At 41.2% G+C, this 13,571-nt stretch overlaps 1 protein-coding gene across 1 annotated transcript in view; it reads right to left on the bottom strand.

Moving 5' to 3' along the window:
* Positions 1-12,936, bottom strand: part of LOC138371103 (uncharacterized) — a 29,938-nt gene extending 17,002 nt beyond the window's left edge. Inside the window, exons 1-2 of the mRNA XM_069335843.1 lie at positions 12,897-12,936; positions 594-1,313 (exon numbers count right to left, since the gene is read on the bottom strand). Coding sequence (XP_069191944.1) covers positions 594-1,313; positions 12,897-12,936 — 760 coding nt within the window. The remainder of the gene's footprint in view (positions 1-593; positions 1,314-12,896) is intronic.
* Positions 12,937-13,571: the final 635 nt, after the last annotated feature.

Below are 13,571 nucleotides of genomic sequence, written 5' to 3'. Positions count from 1 at the left end.
ACATTACAAATTTCACTAAATGATTCATTATCTTAGCAGACCCTCTAATTATAAAGATGTTAATCTTTTTTATAACCTTTGAGTGCTAGTTCTCAAAAGGTTCTTTACCTCAGAAAGAGAGAGAGAGATTCTATTTTTGTCCATATTCGAGCAGAATGTTGAGCAACCTTTGTGCAGGACCCGGTTCAGTTCCCCAACGTCCGAGCTATTGCACATAGCAAATTTCTCTAAATGAGGCAGTATCTCGCCCCCACCCCCCGGACCAACGATTTTAGGGAAGTAAATAAGCAATTGCAATCTAATCCCCCCCCCCCCAAAAAAAAATACTGTTCATGAAAATGTGAGCTTATTTATACTAATTTATGAATATAAAAAAACAACTCGACATTTGTACAATTTTTATTTACATAAATAAATTAGTCTCTAAGCCTTTTTTTTTTTGTCTTCTTAGGAAATAATCGGTTGAAGGACATGCGAAATGGTGCATCTGCAAATGGGGCAGTTTCTCATAGATACAAGACAATTACTGCATGTTACCATATGTCTGCAGGGCAGCAGTACGACACTCAACGCATTGTTAAAGCACACCTTACACAAAATATCAGCAGCCCAAGACGTTGGCGTAGATGTGTTCATCACAGTTTCAACATGGGATGTCGCATCAAAGTCTGTGGCCTCTTCGCCAGTTTCAACATCCATTTCATTAGCGACTATAGTCGTCTCTTCCGCCTCTGTTTCAACAGGAGAAGGCAAAGCCCGCAAACCAAGATTAGTGGTCATGAACCCGCTCATTGATCCAACAACGTCGACATCCATTTCATTAGCTGTGGCGACTGTTTCCATGTCAGAGGGCGCGGATTGCCATTCCAGATTCGCAGGCTCTACCCTACCTTCCACATCCTCATGATGAATTCCCCTTAAACCCATTTCGGCTTTAGTGCTCTCTTGCATATACCACAACATTAATTCTATACATCTGGCCTCCGTAACAAACGGTAATAAATCTTTGGTGCTTTTGAGATATTGCCTTAAGGCAGGTCTCACACAGACATCAGGAAATCCAAAATGTTCAATTAATGCTGGGAAAAAACCCAAACCTTCCATCAGACCAGTTAAAAGATGTTCATCTATGGGTTTTATAGTTCGACGCTGCGAAGATTCTCTAGCATTCTTAATGAACTGTGCATCCTTTTTAATGTTGACAAAGGTGCACTCAGGATACCATTGCGCGTGCAGTGTCCAAGGGTCGTCAGCAGGTTCCCAATTACGAAAACCATTCCCACAGAAAAAGCAGCGCATGTGGTCACTTAGGCCTGTAAATTTAAGAAAAAAAATATTCCCATTCATTATTATTATTATAGCTCACATCCGGCAATGTTGTAATACAAAACACACACACACTTCCCGGGACCAAACAGCCAGAGCCCCCCCCCCCCCGGTGCCAATATGGGAATAGGGGGGGGGGCTGCATTAATAAAATGAATTAAAACTAACATTCAATTATATATTCTCAAACTTATGCAAAAAAAACTTTACAATCACATTTGCAAACTTGCACAAATTAATTTTGGCAATTTCGTTTACCCATTATTTGTTTGTTTTTCTTGCTTGAGCCAAAAATGAATTGTTGGGTTCATTACCAGAGTCCATTTCCCACCGTGATAACCCTTCCCACTACCCGCCCCACATGATGGGATTCATAATAAATGAACTAAACTAGCATTCAATTATATTCTCAACAAACTTATGCAAACCCAATACAATTACAATAGCAAGCTAACACAAATTCATTGAGCAAGTTTAACTATTCGCATACTTTGCGTCATTATATAATGGAATACGAAAAAGAAATTCGCAGAATTCAGAGATAACACCATCAATGGAGTCCAAGAAATGCGCATGTACTTCATTCATAATGATGCGCTGCCAGGAATCTTAGCAAAGTAACCAAAATATTTGCTTACTGTATGTATGTGAAGGATGCACATGACTCTCCGGTTAGGCGGTTGTGGAGTGAGACCAGCAACTGCAGACTTCCCATAGTCGTAAAAATGCTTTGCATAGAGACCGTTGCAAGCCCCTTGTTGAATCACTTAGGGTGCATATATGTGTGTGTGTGTGTGTGTGTGTGTATGTAGCAGTGACAATCGAGTAACGAGCTTTCAAGAGATTGTCACTTACATAGCTAAACAATATGTAGGGTTCAGTTTCCAAATCAATTATGCGGCTCTCGAACCCTTTTCCCCCGTTACATGCGGGAGATCCCTTTTATTTTCACCTAAAATATGCATTATATTCAGGGGGTTCGCCGTGTCATAGCACAACCAAAAAGCCCAATATACTCCCCTAAACTTTCCCTATCCCATCTAAATTTAAAAAAATGCATTTCCAATACCCAATATATGGTCAATATATATATATATATATATATATATATATATATATATATATATATATATATATATATATATATATATATATATATATATATATATATATACACACACACACACACACCCAACGCATATTATACAACATCCCCAAGACCATTTCATGAGAGTTAGTGCTGCACCCCTCCAGGTAATTTTACCTAAAATTTGTTGTGTATGGCACAACCAAAAGCCCAATTTCCCAAAGCTTAAAAAAAAAAAAACAGCCCAAGCTAAATTTATTTAAATTTACTCTAGTTTAAAGACAAGTCCACCAAAAGTTATCTCCAATTATAAAAAAAAACTAAAACTGAATTTAAATGTAACTAATCATATAAGAACCAAAAGCTAAATTTCACTGTCCCACCCACTCAACCCCCACCCCACCCCAGGAATAGGCCTGATTTGTTCAAGCCAAAGCCCAATTCACCCGAGTTTTCTCTATCTCATCTAAAAATAACGTTCATTTAGAATGCCCATTATCCAGCCACCACATATTCCCCATTCCCAAGACCATTTCATAGTGTTAGTGCTGTGGCCATCTACCAAATTTCATCCCAATTAATGACAATTCCCCATTAAATATTGGCAAAAATATGCCAAATCATATCACAGCCAAAGCCCATTTCACCCAAGTTTCACCTATCCCATACAAATTTAATGTGTATTTTCAATATCCAATATCCAGTTGCCCCATGTCACGCCCTATTCCCAAGACTACCAATTTAATCCAATTTCCACCTAATTTGATCCAATTTATTCTAATTTAATCCAATTCCCGCCAAATTTACCCGAGTTTACCATTTGATAGCACAACCAAAGCCCCAATTTGACCAAGTTTCACCTATCCCAATTAAATTTAATGTGCATCTTCAATATCAGGTCGCCCCCAATGTCACAGTCTCTTCCCAAAGACCATTTCATAGTAATAGTGCAGTGTTCATCAAGCCATTTCCATGTTCCAGATGTGTTTATATATCATCAAACCTACCAAAAAGCAGACCTAACCCAATACGGCTAAGGCCAAATTTAACCAAATTTTCCCCAATTTAAGATAATTTCCACCTAATTTGCCACAATTTTATCCAATTTCCACCAAATTTTACCATAGTTCACCTTATCATAGCACAGCCAAAGCCCCAGTTTGTCCAAGTTTCACCCATTCCATATAACTTTTATGTATATTTCCAGTATCCAATATCCAGTGGTCGATGTCATACTCCATTCCCAGAGACCATTTCATAGTGATAGTATAGGGTCCGACGAGCCATTTCCAATATACAGATGCGTTTATATACATCAATCTTACCTAAATAACCAGACCCAACCCTAATATGGCTAAGACCAAATTTAACCAAATGTCTCACAATTTAAGACAATTTCTACCTAATTTGCCCCAATTTATCCAAACTTAAGACATTTTCTACCAAATTTACCCGATTTTACGTATTATAGCAAGGTCAATGACCAATTTTCCCCCCAAGTTTTGCCTATTCCATACACTGCAAATTTAAGGCGCATTTTCAATATGCAGTCCAATATTCTCGACTGTTTTTTTTTTTATTTGTTAGTTATGGATCTTTGTTAAATATTGTATTTTATATTCTTAGAAAAGTATTTGTTTGGATATTAACCCAACTACCTTGTACCCTAACCTGCGTGGATCTTTGCCAAATATTCCTGTCATTGTTGTTTATGGACTCAACAACCCTGAAGCTAACCTGCTGTTACGGACCCAAGCCCTTCGTCCAAGCACGGAGCAATGACGACCACGCCATCTGTGGGTCAGCTCCCGAAACCCCCTCCAAATGGACGGCGCCATCAAGTGAGGACAGGAAATACCAGCCACAAGGGCTAATTTCCCGTCCTAATCAGCTCATAACACAGCCGCTGCTGACCTCTGGTGAGGTGGATCTTAGACAGCAACGCCATCTATGGAGTGGATAGATGGGCGTTTGGGTCTGAGCCGGTAAGTGACGTGCCCTAGAGTGTCCCGATTACTGATGACGTGTCTGATTACAGAGTCGACCTGGGACTGCTGAATCGGATATATATATATATATATATATATATATATATATATATATATATATATATATATATATATATATATATATATATATATATATATATATATATATGTATATATATATATATATATTGGGTATTGGAAATGCATTTTTTTAAATTTAGATGGGATAGGGAAAGTTTAGGGGAGTATATTGGGCTTTTTGGTTGTGCTATGACACGGCGAACCCCCTGAATATAATGTATATTTTAGCTGAAAATAAAAGGGATCTCCCGCATGTAACGGGGGAAAAGGGTTCGAGAGCCGCATAATTGATTTGGAAACTGAACCCTACAAATTGTTTAGCTATGTAAGTGACAATCTCTTGAAAGCTCGTTACACGATTGTCACTGCTACATACACACACACACACACATATATGCACCCTAAGTGATTCAACAAGAGGCTTGCAACGGTCTCTATTCAAAGCATTTTTACGACTATGGGAAGTCTGCAGTTGCTGGTCACACTCTACAACCGCCTAACCGGAGAGTCATGTGCATCCTTCACATACATACAGTAAGCAAATATTTTGGTTACTTTGCTAAGATTCCTGGCATCGCATCATTATGAATGAAGTACAAGCGCATTTCTTGGACTCCAGTGATGGTGTTATCTCTGAATTCTGCGAATTTCTTTTTCGTATTCCATTATATAATGACGCAAAGTATGCGAATAGTTAAACTTGCTCAATGACTTTGTGTTAGCTTGCTAATGAAATTGTATGGGGTTTGCATAAGTTTGTTGAGAATATAATTGAATGCCAGTTTAGTTCATTTATTATGAATCCCATCATGTGGGGCGGGTAGTGCGAAGGGTTACCACGGTGGGAAATGGACTCTGGTAATGAACTCAACAATTCATTTTTGGCTCAAGCAAGAAAAACAAACAAATAATGGGTAAACGAAATTGCCAAAATTAATTTGTGCAAGTTTGCAAATGTGATTGTAAAGTTTTTTTTGCATAAGTTTGAGAATATATAATTGAATGTTAGTTTTAATTCATTTTATTAATGCAGCCCCCCCCCTATTCCCATATTGGCACCGGGGGGGGGGGGGCTCTGGCTCTTTGGTCCCGGGAAGTGTGTGTGTGTGTGTTTTGTATTACAACATTGCCGGATGTGAGCTATAATAATAATAATGAATGGGAATATTTTTTTTCTTAAATTTACAGGCCTAAGTGACCACATGCGCTGCTTTTTCTGTGAGAATGGTTTTCGTAATTGGGAACCATAATTGGGAGCTATGTGCAATAGCTCGGACGTTGAGGAACTGAACCGGGTCCTGCACAAAGGTTGCTCAACATTCTGCTCGAATATGGACAAAAATAGAATCTCTCTCTCTCTTTCTGAGGTAAAGAACCTTTTGAGAACTAGCACTCAAAGGTTATAAAAAAGATTAACATCTTTATAATTAGAGGGTCTGCTAAGATAATGAATCATTTAGTGAAATTTGTAATGTCCAATATCTCGGACGTTGGGGAACTGAGCCAGGACCCGCACGAAGGTTGTTCAACATTCCGCTCGAATATGGACAAAAATAGAATCTCTCTCTCTCTCTCTTTCTGAGGTAAAGAACCTTTTTTGAGACCTAGCACTCAAAGGTTAAAAAAAGATTAACACCTTTATAATTAGAGAGACAGCTAAGATACTGCATCATTTAGTGAAATTTGTAATGTCCATTAGCTCGGACGTTGGGGAACTGAACCAGGGCCCGCACGAAGGTTGCTCTGCTCCTGTGCAAATGAGGAAACATTTGGGAGAAAGAAAGGAAGCAAGATTTACTCCCTTGGAATACCTTTAAAAAAAATTGGTGGCCAGAGTTTTGAAAATATTGGCAACATTTTTTATACAGAATGAAACTCTTAATCAATAATATATACCCTGAAGAATAAATCTTCTTCTATGAGATATATATTTTTAGTTAGTTTTGTAAGTTTACATTTATCGTAATGATTATGCCTTCCAAACATGGCTCATTAAAATTTTTTTTTGTTTATGAAATCGTGTGAGTATTTATGCAATATTTATTATAAAACAATCATAATACGCAGTGGCATATCATTTTTATAGAGATTCTTTATAAGGTAAATATAATAGCAATGCGGAACTCTTTCTATCTGACGTATTATTTTAAATAAATACAGTTGGGCGAAAAACATGTCTATTGCCCGCGTGAGCGACTGGGGTAGGCTCTTGCTGATTCTATGTATTTTAATCTCTAAACATTTGATTGCCAAGAACAACTCTCGTGCAGGCCCGCATTCAGTTCCCGACGTTCAAGCTTTTGCTATAGTAAATATCTCTAAAATGATGCCGTATCTCGCCCCTGACCAACTGTTTTTGGCTCAATTGTAACCCATCCAGCCGCAGTCAACCCGTTCTCGCAAATTTAATAAGTCAATATTGACTTATTAAATATGTGCATAAGTGACATACTTAACATAATAGTTTCCCTTGAAAAGCTTCATAGAAAACACCGACCTTACCTAACCTACTTAGTAGGTTTAGATAAGCATCTCATTACTTCGTAATTACAATTATTACCTAACCTATACCTATAATAGGTTAAGTAACAATTGTAATTACGAAGCTATAAGATGCTTATTTTAACATACTAAGTAGGTTAGGTAAGGTCGGTGTTTTCTATGAAGCTTTTCAAGGGAAACTATTATGTTTAGTATGTCACCTATGCACGCAACAAATAAGTCAATATTGACTTATTAAATTTGCGAGAACGGGTTGCCGCAGTCTGCTGGGCAGGACCCAGTGCAGGTTTGGAAGGCTTTGGCAATTAAAGCACCGTAAGATTGTGAGTGTTCAAGTCTAGGGAGGACTAAGCATTTTTTTTGTGTGAATGTGCAAAGCCCGTGTTTATTTGTGTAAGTTAAAAATTGAGCTTTTGTTTGTGTATAAGAGTTTAGCAATGTGTTTAAGTAAGATTGTGCAACTGTTTTAAGTTTAGGGGGGACTAAGTATTTTGCGCGAATGTGAAAGCCCTGGGTTTATTTGTGTAAGTTGAAAAAAAAAAAAAAAGTTTTTTTTGAGAGCGAGTTTGTTTAAGCATGTGCTATCATTAAAAATTTTTCAAAGTAATGACAGTAATGCCAAAATGAATTCATCTTTTCACTTTTTGAAAGGTGGAGGTGTAACATTTTCTGAAAACCTTTGCGCTTGATATACCACGGCACTGACATAAATGGCAACTGATGGAGTCGACTTTTAAATTTTAACATATGATTTCAAAAAGCATTTCATAGCAACAGATAGTGCCAGTCGATGCGTTATATGAAGTTATTGGGCCCCCACCACAATAGCTGCAAACTATTATGATGTTAAATAATGAATTTTAATACAGAATATGAACAGATTCCTAGTACGTATTAAAGTGCTTAAACCACTCAACTACTTTCCTTGATAGTATATTTAAGAGTGTCAAATTAATGTTTGGCGTGTCAAACCCAACACAATATGGCTGAGGCCCCACTATTTAACCTTCTTTTCGTATTCTATGAAATATCACAGGTATTGTTAATGGTTGTAACGTTTATTACAAAAGATAGACATACATTTGATGCTATTTTTCATATTAAAATCTAATTTGAGGCCCGAAAAATATATCTATAAAATCTATAAACAGGTTAGAACCATACAAAGGCAAGCATGCCTTTTTCACCAGTAATCAACTGAATGCCACAGAAAATGAAATCTTTACTTTAGCTACAGAAAACGGAGCAAAGCCAAGGGGGGATGACTGGAATAAACAGTTTCCAACCTGACTCTTCTCGCACATAAACATGTCTTTCTTGACCTCATTTCAAATTATATAGAGTACTGAAAGCTCATTTTCCATAGCAAATATACTAAGGAACTCATTTTACGACTAGAACGCAAACTAGGACCCCTCATTCAGATTCAAAACACGAGAATTATTGACTGAACATTTACACACATTCAAGCACACAGGACTCTTTAAAGCTATCTTAACTTCTTTAAAACCCTAATATGACCCATCTCACATGCAGATCCTGTTCTATGACTCGCCCTTCATGTCAATGTACCCCACAGTATCATGTAAATTCAAGATAAGGCTTACTACACCTATATATCCAACTTGGTCTTTGTAAGGAATCTTGACCCCCCCTTCTATGCTTGACCCCACTGGGGTATTCATAGGTAGGGGGTCCCTATTGCCGACGTCATGTCACGTGACACCCCCGCGACAAATAAGGAAAATTTCACCTGATTGGCCCATGACCCCGAGACAGAAAGAAAATTTTTCTACTCGGCTCCTGATTGGTCAAAAAATCGCGCCCCGTTCTCACCGCTCACCTCTTACTATTACAGAAAATGGAGCTGTGCCCAAGGGCTCCCTGTACTATTCAGTCATAGCCTCATTAAAGTACTCCAAAAACTTCTATATTCGCTTCCAACTGTGTTTCTTTGTTTGAATCTATTGAACATTCACCCTCTGATCCATTCAAAAGTAAGGCACCCCCAAATTGATACCGTAGTACTCTCGTAACATCCCCGGGCCAAATCGTGAATTTTGCTCATGCCATTAAAATACTCCAAAAACGTTTATATGCCTTTCACCAGTGTATTTTTTGGTTTCCAACTATTGAACATTCATCCTCGGTACCTCTCATAAGTAGAGACCCCCTTCTTGAGGCCCTAGACTCATCTTAAAGCAAAGAGACAAAAAGTGAAAAAACAGGTTAGGATAGGGCACCAGTTCCTCAGGTACACCCTGGGTACCCCTGGGTGGGGGGGGATGGACCACCCCACCCCGCCAGCCAGCCAGCCAGGTGCGCGCCGAGAGCGTCCTGACTCGATCACTTGAAAAGTTTTTTCACGATTTGGCCCGCCGGGGTCGAGTCGGCATGGAAGTGCCCAACCGTTTCTGAAAATCAATTCACAATTTGTCTCCTTTTACACTACTGATATCAACCCCCAAGTCTTTTTCTTTCTCTGACTCCTGAAGAATTTCCTCTCCCAGATGATACCTTGTATCTGGCCTCCTGCTCCCTACACCTATCTTCATTACATTACATTTGGTTGGGTTAAACTCTAACAACCATTTGTTTGACCACTCCTTCAGCTTGTCTAGGTCTTCTTGAAGCCTCAAACAGTCCTCTTCTGTTTTAATCCTTCTTATAATTTTGGCATCGTCCGCAAACATTGAGAGAAATGAATTGATACCCTTCGGGAGATCATTTACATATATCAGAAACAAGATAGGGCCGAGTACAGAGTCCTGTGGGACTCCACTGGTGATTTCACGCCAATCGGAGGTCTCACCCCTCACCGTAACTCTCTGCTTCCTATTGCTTAGTTACTCCCTTATCCACTGGAGCACCTTACCAGCTACACCTGCCTGTCTCTCCAGCTCATGTACCAGCCTCTTATGCAGAACTGTGTCAAAGGCTTTCCGACAATCCAAGAAAATGCAGTCCGCCCAACCCTCTCTTTCTTGCTTAATCTGTGTCACCTGATCGTAGAATTCTATCAAGCCTGTAAGGCAAGATTTACCCTCCCTGAACCCATGTTGGCGATTTGTCACGAAGTCCCTTCTCTCCAGATGTGTTATCAGGTTTTTTCTCACGATCTTCTCCATCACTTTGCATGGTATACAAGTCAAGAACACTGGCCTGTTTTTCAGTGCCTCTTGCCTGTCGCCCTTTTTGTATATTGGGACCACATTCGCCGTCTTCCATATTTCTGGTAGGTCTCCTATCTCCAGTGACTTACTATACGCTATGGAGAGTGGCACGCAAAGTGCCTCTGCACACTCTTTCAGTATCCATGGTGAGATCCCGTCTGGACCAACAGCCTTTCTAACATCCAGATCCAGCAGGTGTCTCTTGACCTCCTCTCTCGTAATTTCGAATTCTTCCAAGGCCGCCTGGTTTACCTCCCTTTCTCCTAGCGCAGTGACCTCACCTTGTTCTATTGTGAAGACCTCCTGGAACCTCTTGTTGAGTTCTTCACACACCTCTTTGTCATTCTCTGTATACCTGTCCTCGCCTGTTCAAAGTTTCAATACCTGTTCTTTCACTGTTGTTTTCCTTCTGATGTGACTGTGGAGTAGCTTTGGTTCGGTCTTGGCTTTGTTTGCTACATCATTTTCAAAACTTTTCTCTGCTTCTCTTCTCACCCTGACGTACTCATTCCTGGTTCTCTGGTATCTCTCTCTGCTTTCTGGTGTTATTCCAGAAGTTCCTCTACGCCCTTTTGTTCTGTTTCTTCGCTTCCATACATGCCCTATTATACCATGGATTATTTTGTTGCTACTCGGATTTTTCCCTTTGGGCCGGGATGAACCTCTTTACTGCCTCCTGACACTTTTGGGTAACATAGTCCATCATACCCTGTGTCCCAAGGTATTTCACTTAGGAAACTTCTCATCTGTTCATAATTCCCCTTTCGGTATGCCAGCCTTTTGAATCCTAGTTCTTTTTTGGGGGAGATAATTCCTAGCTCTACCAGGTACTCAAAGTTCAATACACTGTGGTCACTCATTCCCAAGGGCGCTTCCATCTTAACTTCCCTTATATCCCACTCATTTAGGGTAAATATCAAATCAAGCATTGCTGGTTCATCTTCTCCTGTGATTCTTGTTGCTTCCTTGATGTGCTGGCTTAGAGGTCGGTAGGGGACACACACGTTTAGTGAGGTCTGCGGAAATTCGTCAATTTCTCGGGACATTGAAGGAGTATAGAGGCTTGATCATAGTATGTGGCCTCTCGCAGTGGTAGCTAGCAGGGTGCAACATAGCATAGTAATTTTGTTTGTGTCAGGTCAGGTCAGGTCGCTTAGAGGTCCCCTTGACCTCAAGATAACCTCCCATGGTTGAAGTCTCAATAATTAGTAGTCCAGATACATTCCTGCTAGCAACAGAAGCTGCTCTTTCTATTTTATGTTATGGTGGTCATGTTGTTTCTATCATATTCCTGTCTGGGTCTTCTGTCATTTGGTGGTGGATTATATATGACTACGACTATAATTTTTTGCCCTTCAGTTGTTATTGTACCTGTTATGTAGTCACTGAAACCTTCACATCCCTGAACAACCATCTCCTCAAAATTCCAGCCTTTTCTTACCAGCTGGGCTACTCTACCACCACCTCTTCCTTCTCTCTCTTTCCTCATAACATAATAGTCCTGTGGGAACACTGCGTTTGTTATCGTTTTTGTTAGGTTTGTTTCTGTGAGGGCTATTATGTCTGGGTTTTCCTCTAGTACCCGTTCTCCAAGCTCATTTGCTTTATTTGTAATTCCATCTATGTTAGTGTATATTGCCTACAGACTCACTTTCTTTTGCCCCTTCTCAAATCGCCTCCTCTGTGAGTGTTCTGCTGGTGGGGGAAGCTGTTCTCTGGGTGTGAGGACCTGTGAGGTGGATAACAGGGTCTCAGAGGATACTGGGATGAGGGGCGGGGGATTCAGTGAAGGGGGAAGGACAGGGAGGGTATGGGGTGAGAGGGGAGGGAGGACAGGAAAGAAAGGGGGGGGAGGGAGGACTCGGCGGGAGGAGGGGAGGGGTAGAAGGGTGGGGATTGGGTGTGGGGGGAGGGAGATTTGGCTGAACATTTGAATGGGGGCAGGGAGGGTTTGGCGTAGGGGGGTTTTCTATGCAGAGGAGGGTGTCGGGGTTGTCCTTCCCTTTGGTGTTACTGGGTAGCTGGTTGTGGGTTCCCCCCCCCCCTCTCGCTTCTGGGGGTGCTGTGTTGGGAGCTGTGACTTCCTGGTTTTCCCCTCTCGCCCTGTGCCTCTTCCTTGCTTCTGCCGCCACGGCTCTCTCCTCCCGTGTCATGTCTCTCTGAAGGAATACATTTTTTAATTTTCCCACTTTTTCAGGGAGCTCTTCTCTGATAGAATCTTCTCCTTTGTGCTCTCGTTTGCAAACACTATCTTTATCATTCGGTCTCGGTCTTTGTAGTGCCAACCTAGCCTGAAAACTTTCTCAATGCTATGATCAGCCCCTTCCATGTCTAGTGCCTTCAGTACTTCATTCACTGCTGCTTTGTCTTTGTCATTCCACTCTGTCCTATTAGAGTCTTCGTGCTCTTTAATACCCACAGCAACCACTGATCTGTTCCTTTCCAGCAGTTGGCTAGTGGAGCGTGCCGCCTCCTGTGAGGTGGCTGCTTTCATGGCCACCTCCATCACTGCAGTCATTACTTCAGAGTTATTTTTTTTTAGTATTTCTGCAAATGTTGCTTTTATTGTGGCATTCTCATCCAAAAAACTATTACCACCTTCTCCCTGGATTATTTTCTGAGTCTCAGCCTCGATACCATTCTCTTTGAAGGCTCTTATCTCCTCCTTTGCTGCTGTCAGCTCTCGTTTCAGGTTGCTTATTTCGTTCTTCATTTCCTGCATCATTTCCTGCATCTCACTCTTGATGTCCTCCAGAAACTGGGCGAACAATTCCTTCATTTCGTCCCCTTGACTTTTCCCTTTTCCCCTGGTACCTCTGGCTGTCATGCTTGCTCCTGTTCCTATAGTTGTGCCGTGATAGGATTTGTCAGGAAGGCAGAGCAGGATGGGGGAGGGAGAGAGAGAGAGAGAGATAAAGGGAGAGATAAATGGGTGGGTGGGGGCGATCCGACCCTTCCACTGAAGTGAGAAGAAAGTAGAAGGGGGAGGGGGAGGAGATGGAGAGAGAGGAGGGAGGGAGAGAGAGAGGGAAAGAGAGGAGAGGGAGAGAGGTGGAGAGGGAGAGAGGTGAAGAGGGAGAGAGATGGAGAGGGAGAGAGATGGAGAGACGGGGGTGAGGGAGAGCGGGGGAGAGGGGGGGAGGTGTGTGTGTGTGTGTGGGCAGAGAGGGGGGGGGGAAGGAAAGAGAGGGAGGGAGAGTGAGAGAGAGAGAGAGAGAGAGAGAGAGAGAGAGAGAGAGAGGGGGAGGATAGGGAGAGAGAGAGAGAGAGAGAGAGAGAGAGAGAGAGAGAGAGAGAGAGAGAGAGAGAGAGAGAGAGAGAGAGAGAGAGAGAGAGAGAGAGAGAGAGAGAGAGAGAGAGAGAGAGAGAGAGAGAGAGAGAGAGAGAGAGAGAGAGAGAGAGAGAGAGAGAGTG

This window comes from Procambarus clarkii, chromosome 4 (genome assembly GCF_040958095.1).
Source record: "Procambarus clarkii isolate CNS0578487 chromosome 4, FALCON_Pclarkii_2.0, whole genome shotgun sequence".
NCBI lineage: Eukaryota > Metazoa > Arthropoda > Malacostraca > Decapoda > Cambaridae > Procambarus > Procambarus clarkii.
This window is presented reverse-complemented; position numbering and strand designations above follow the sequence as displayed.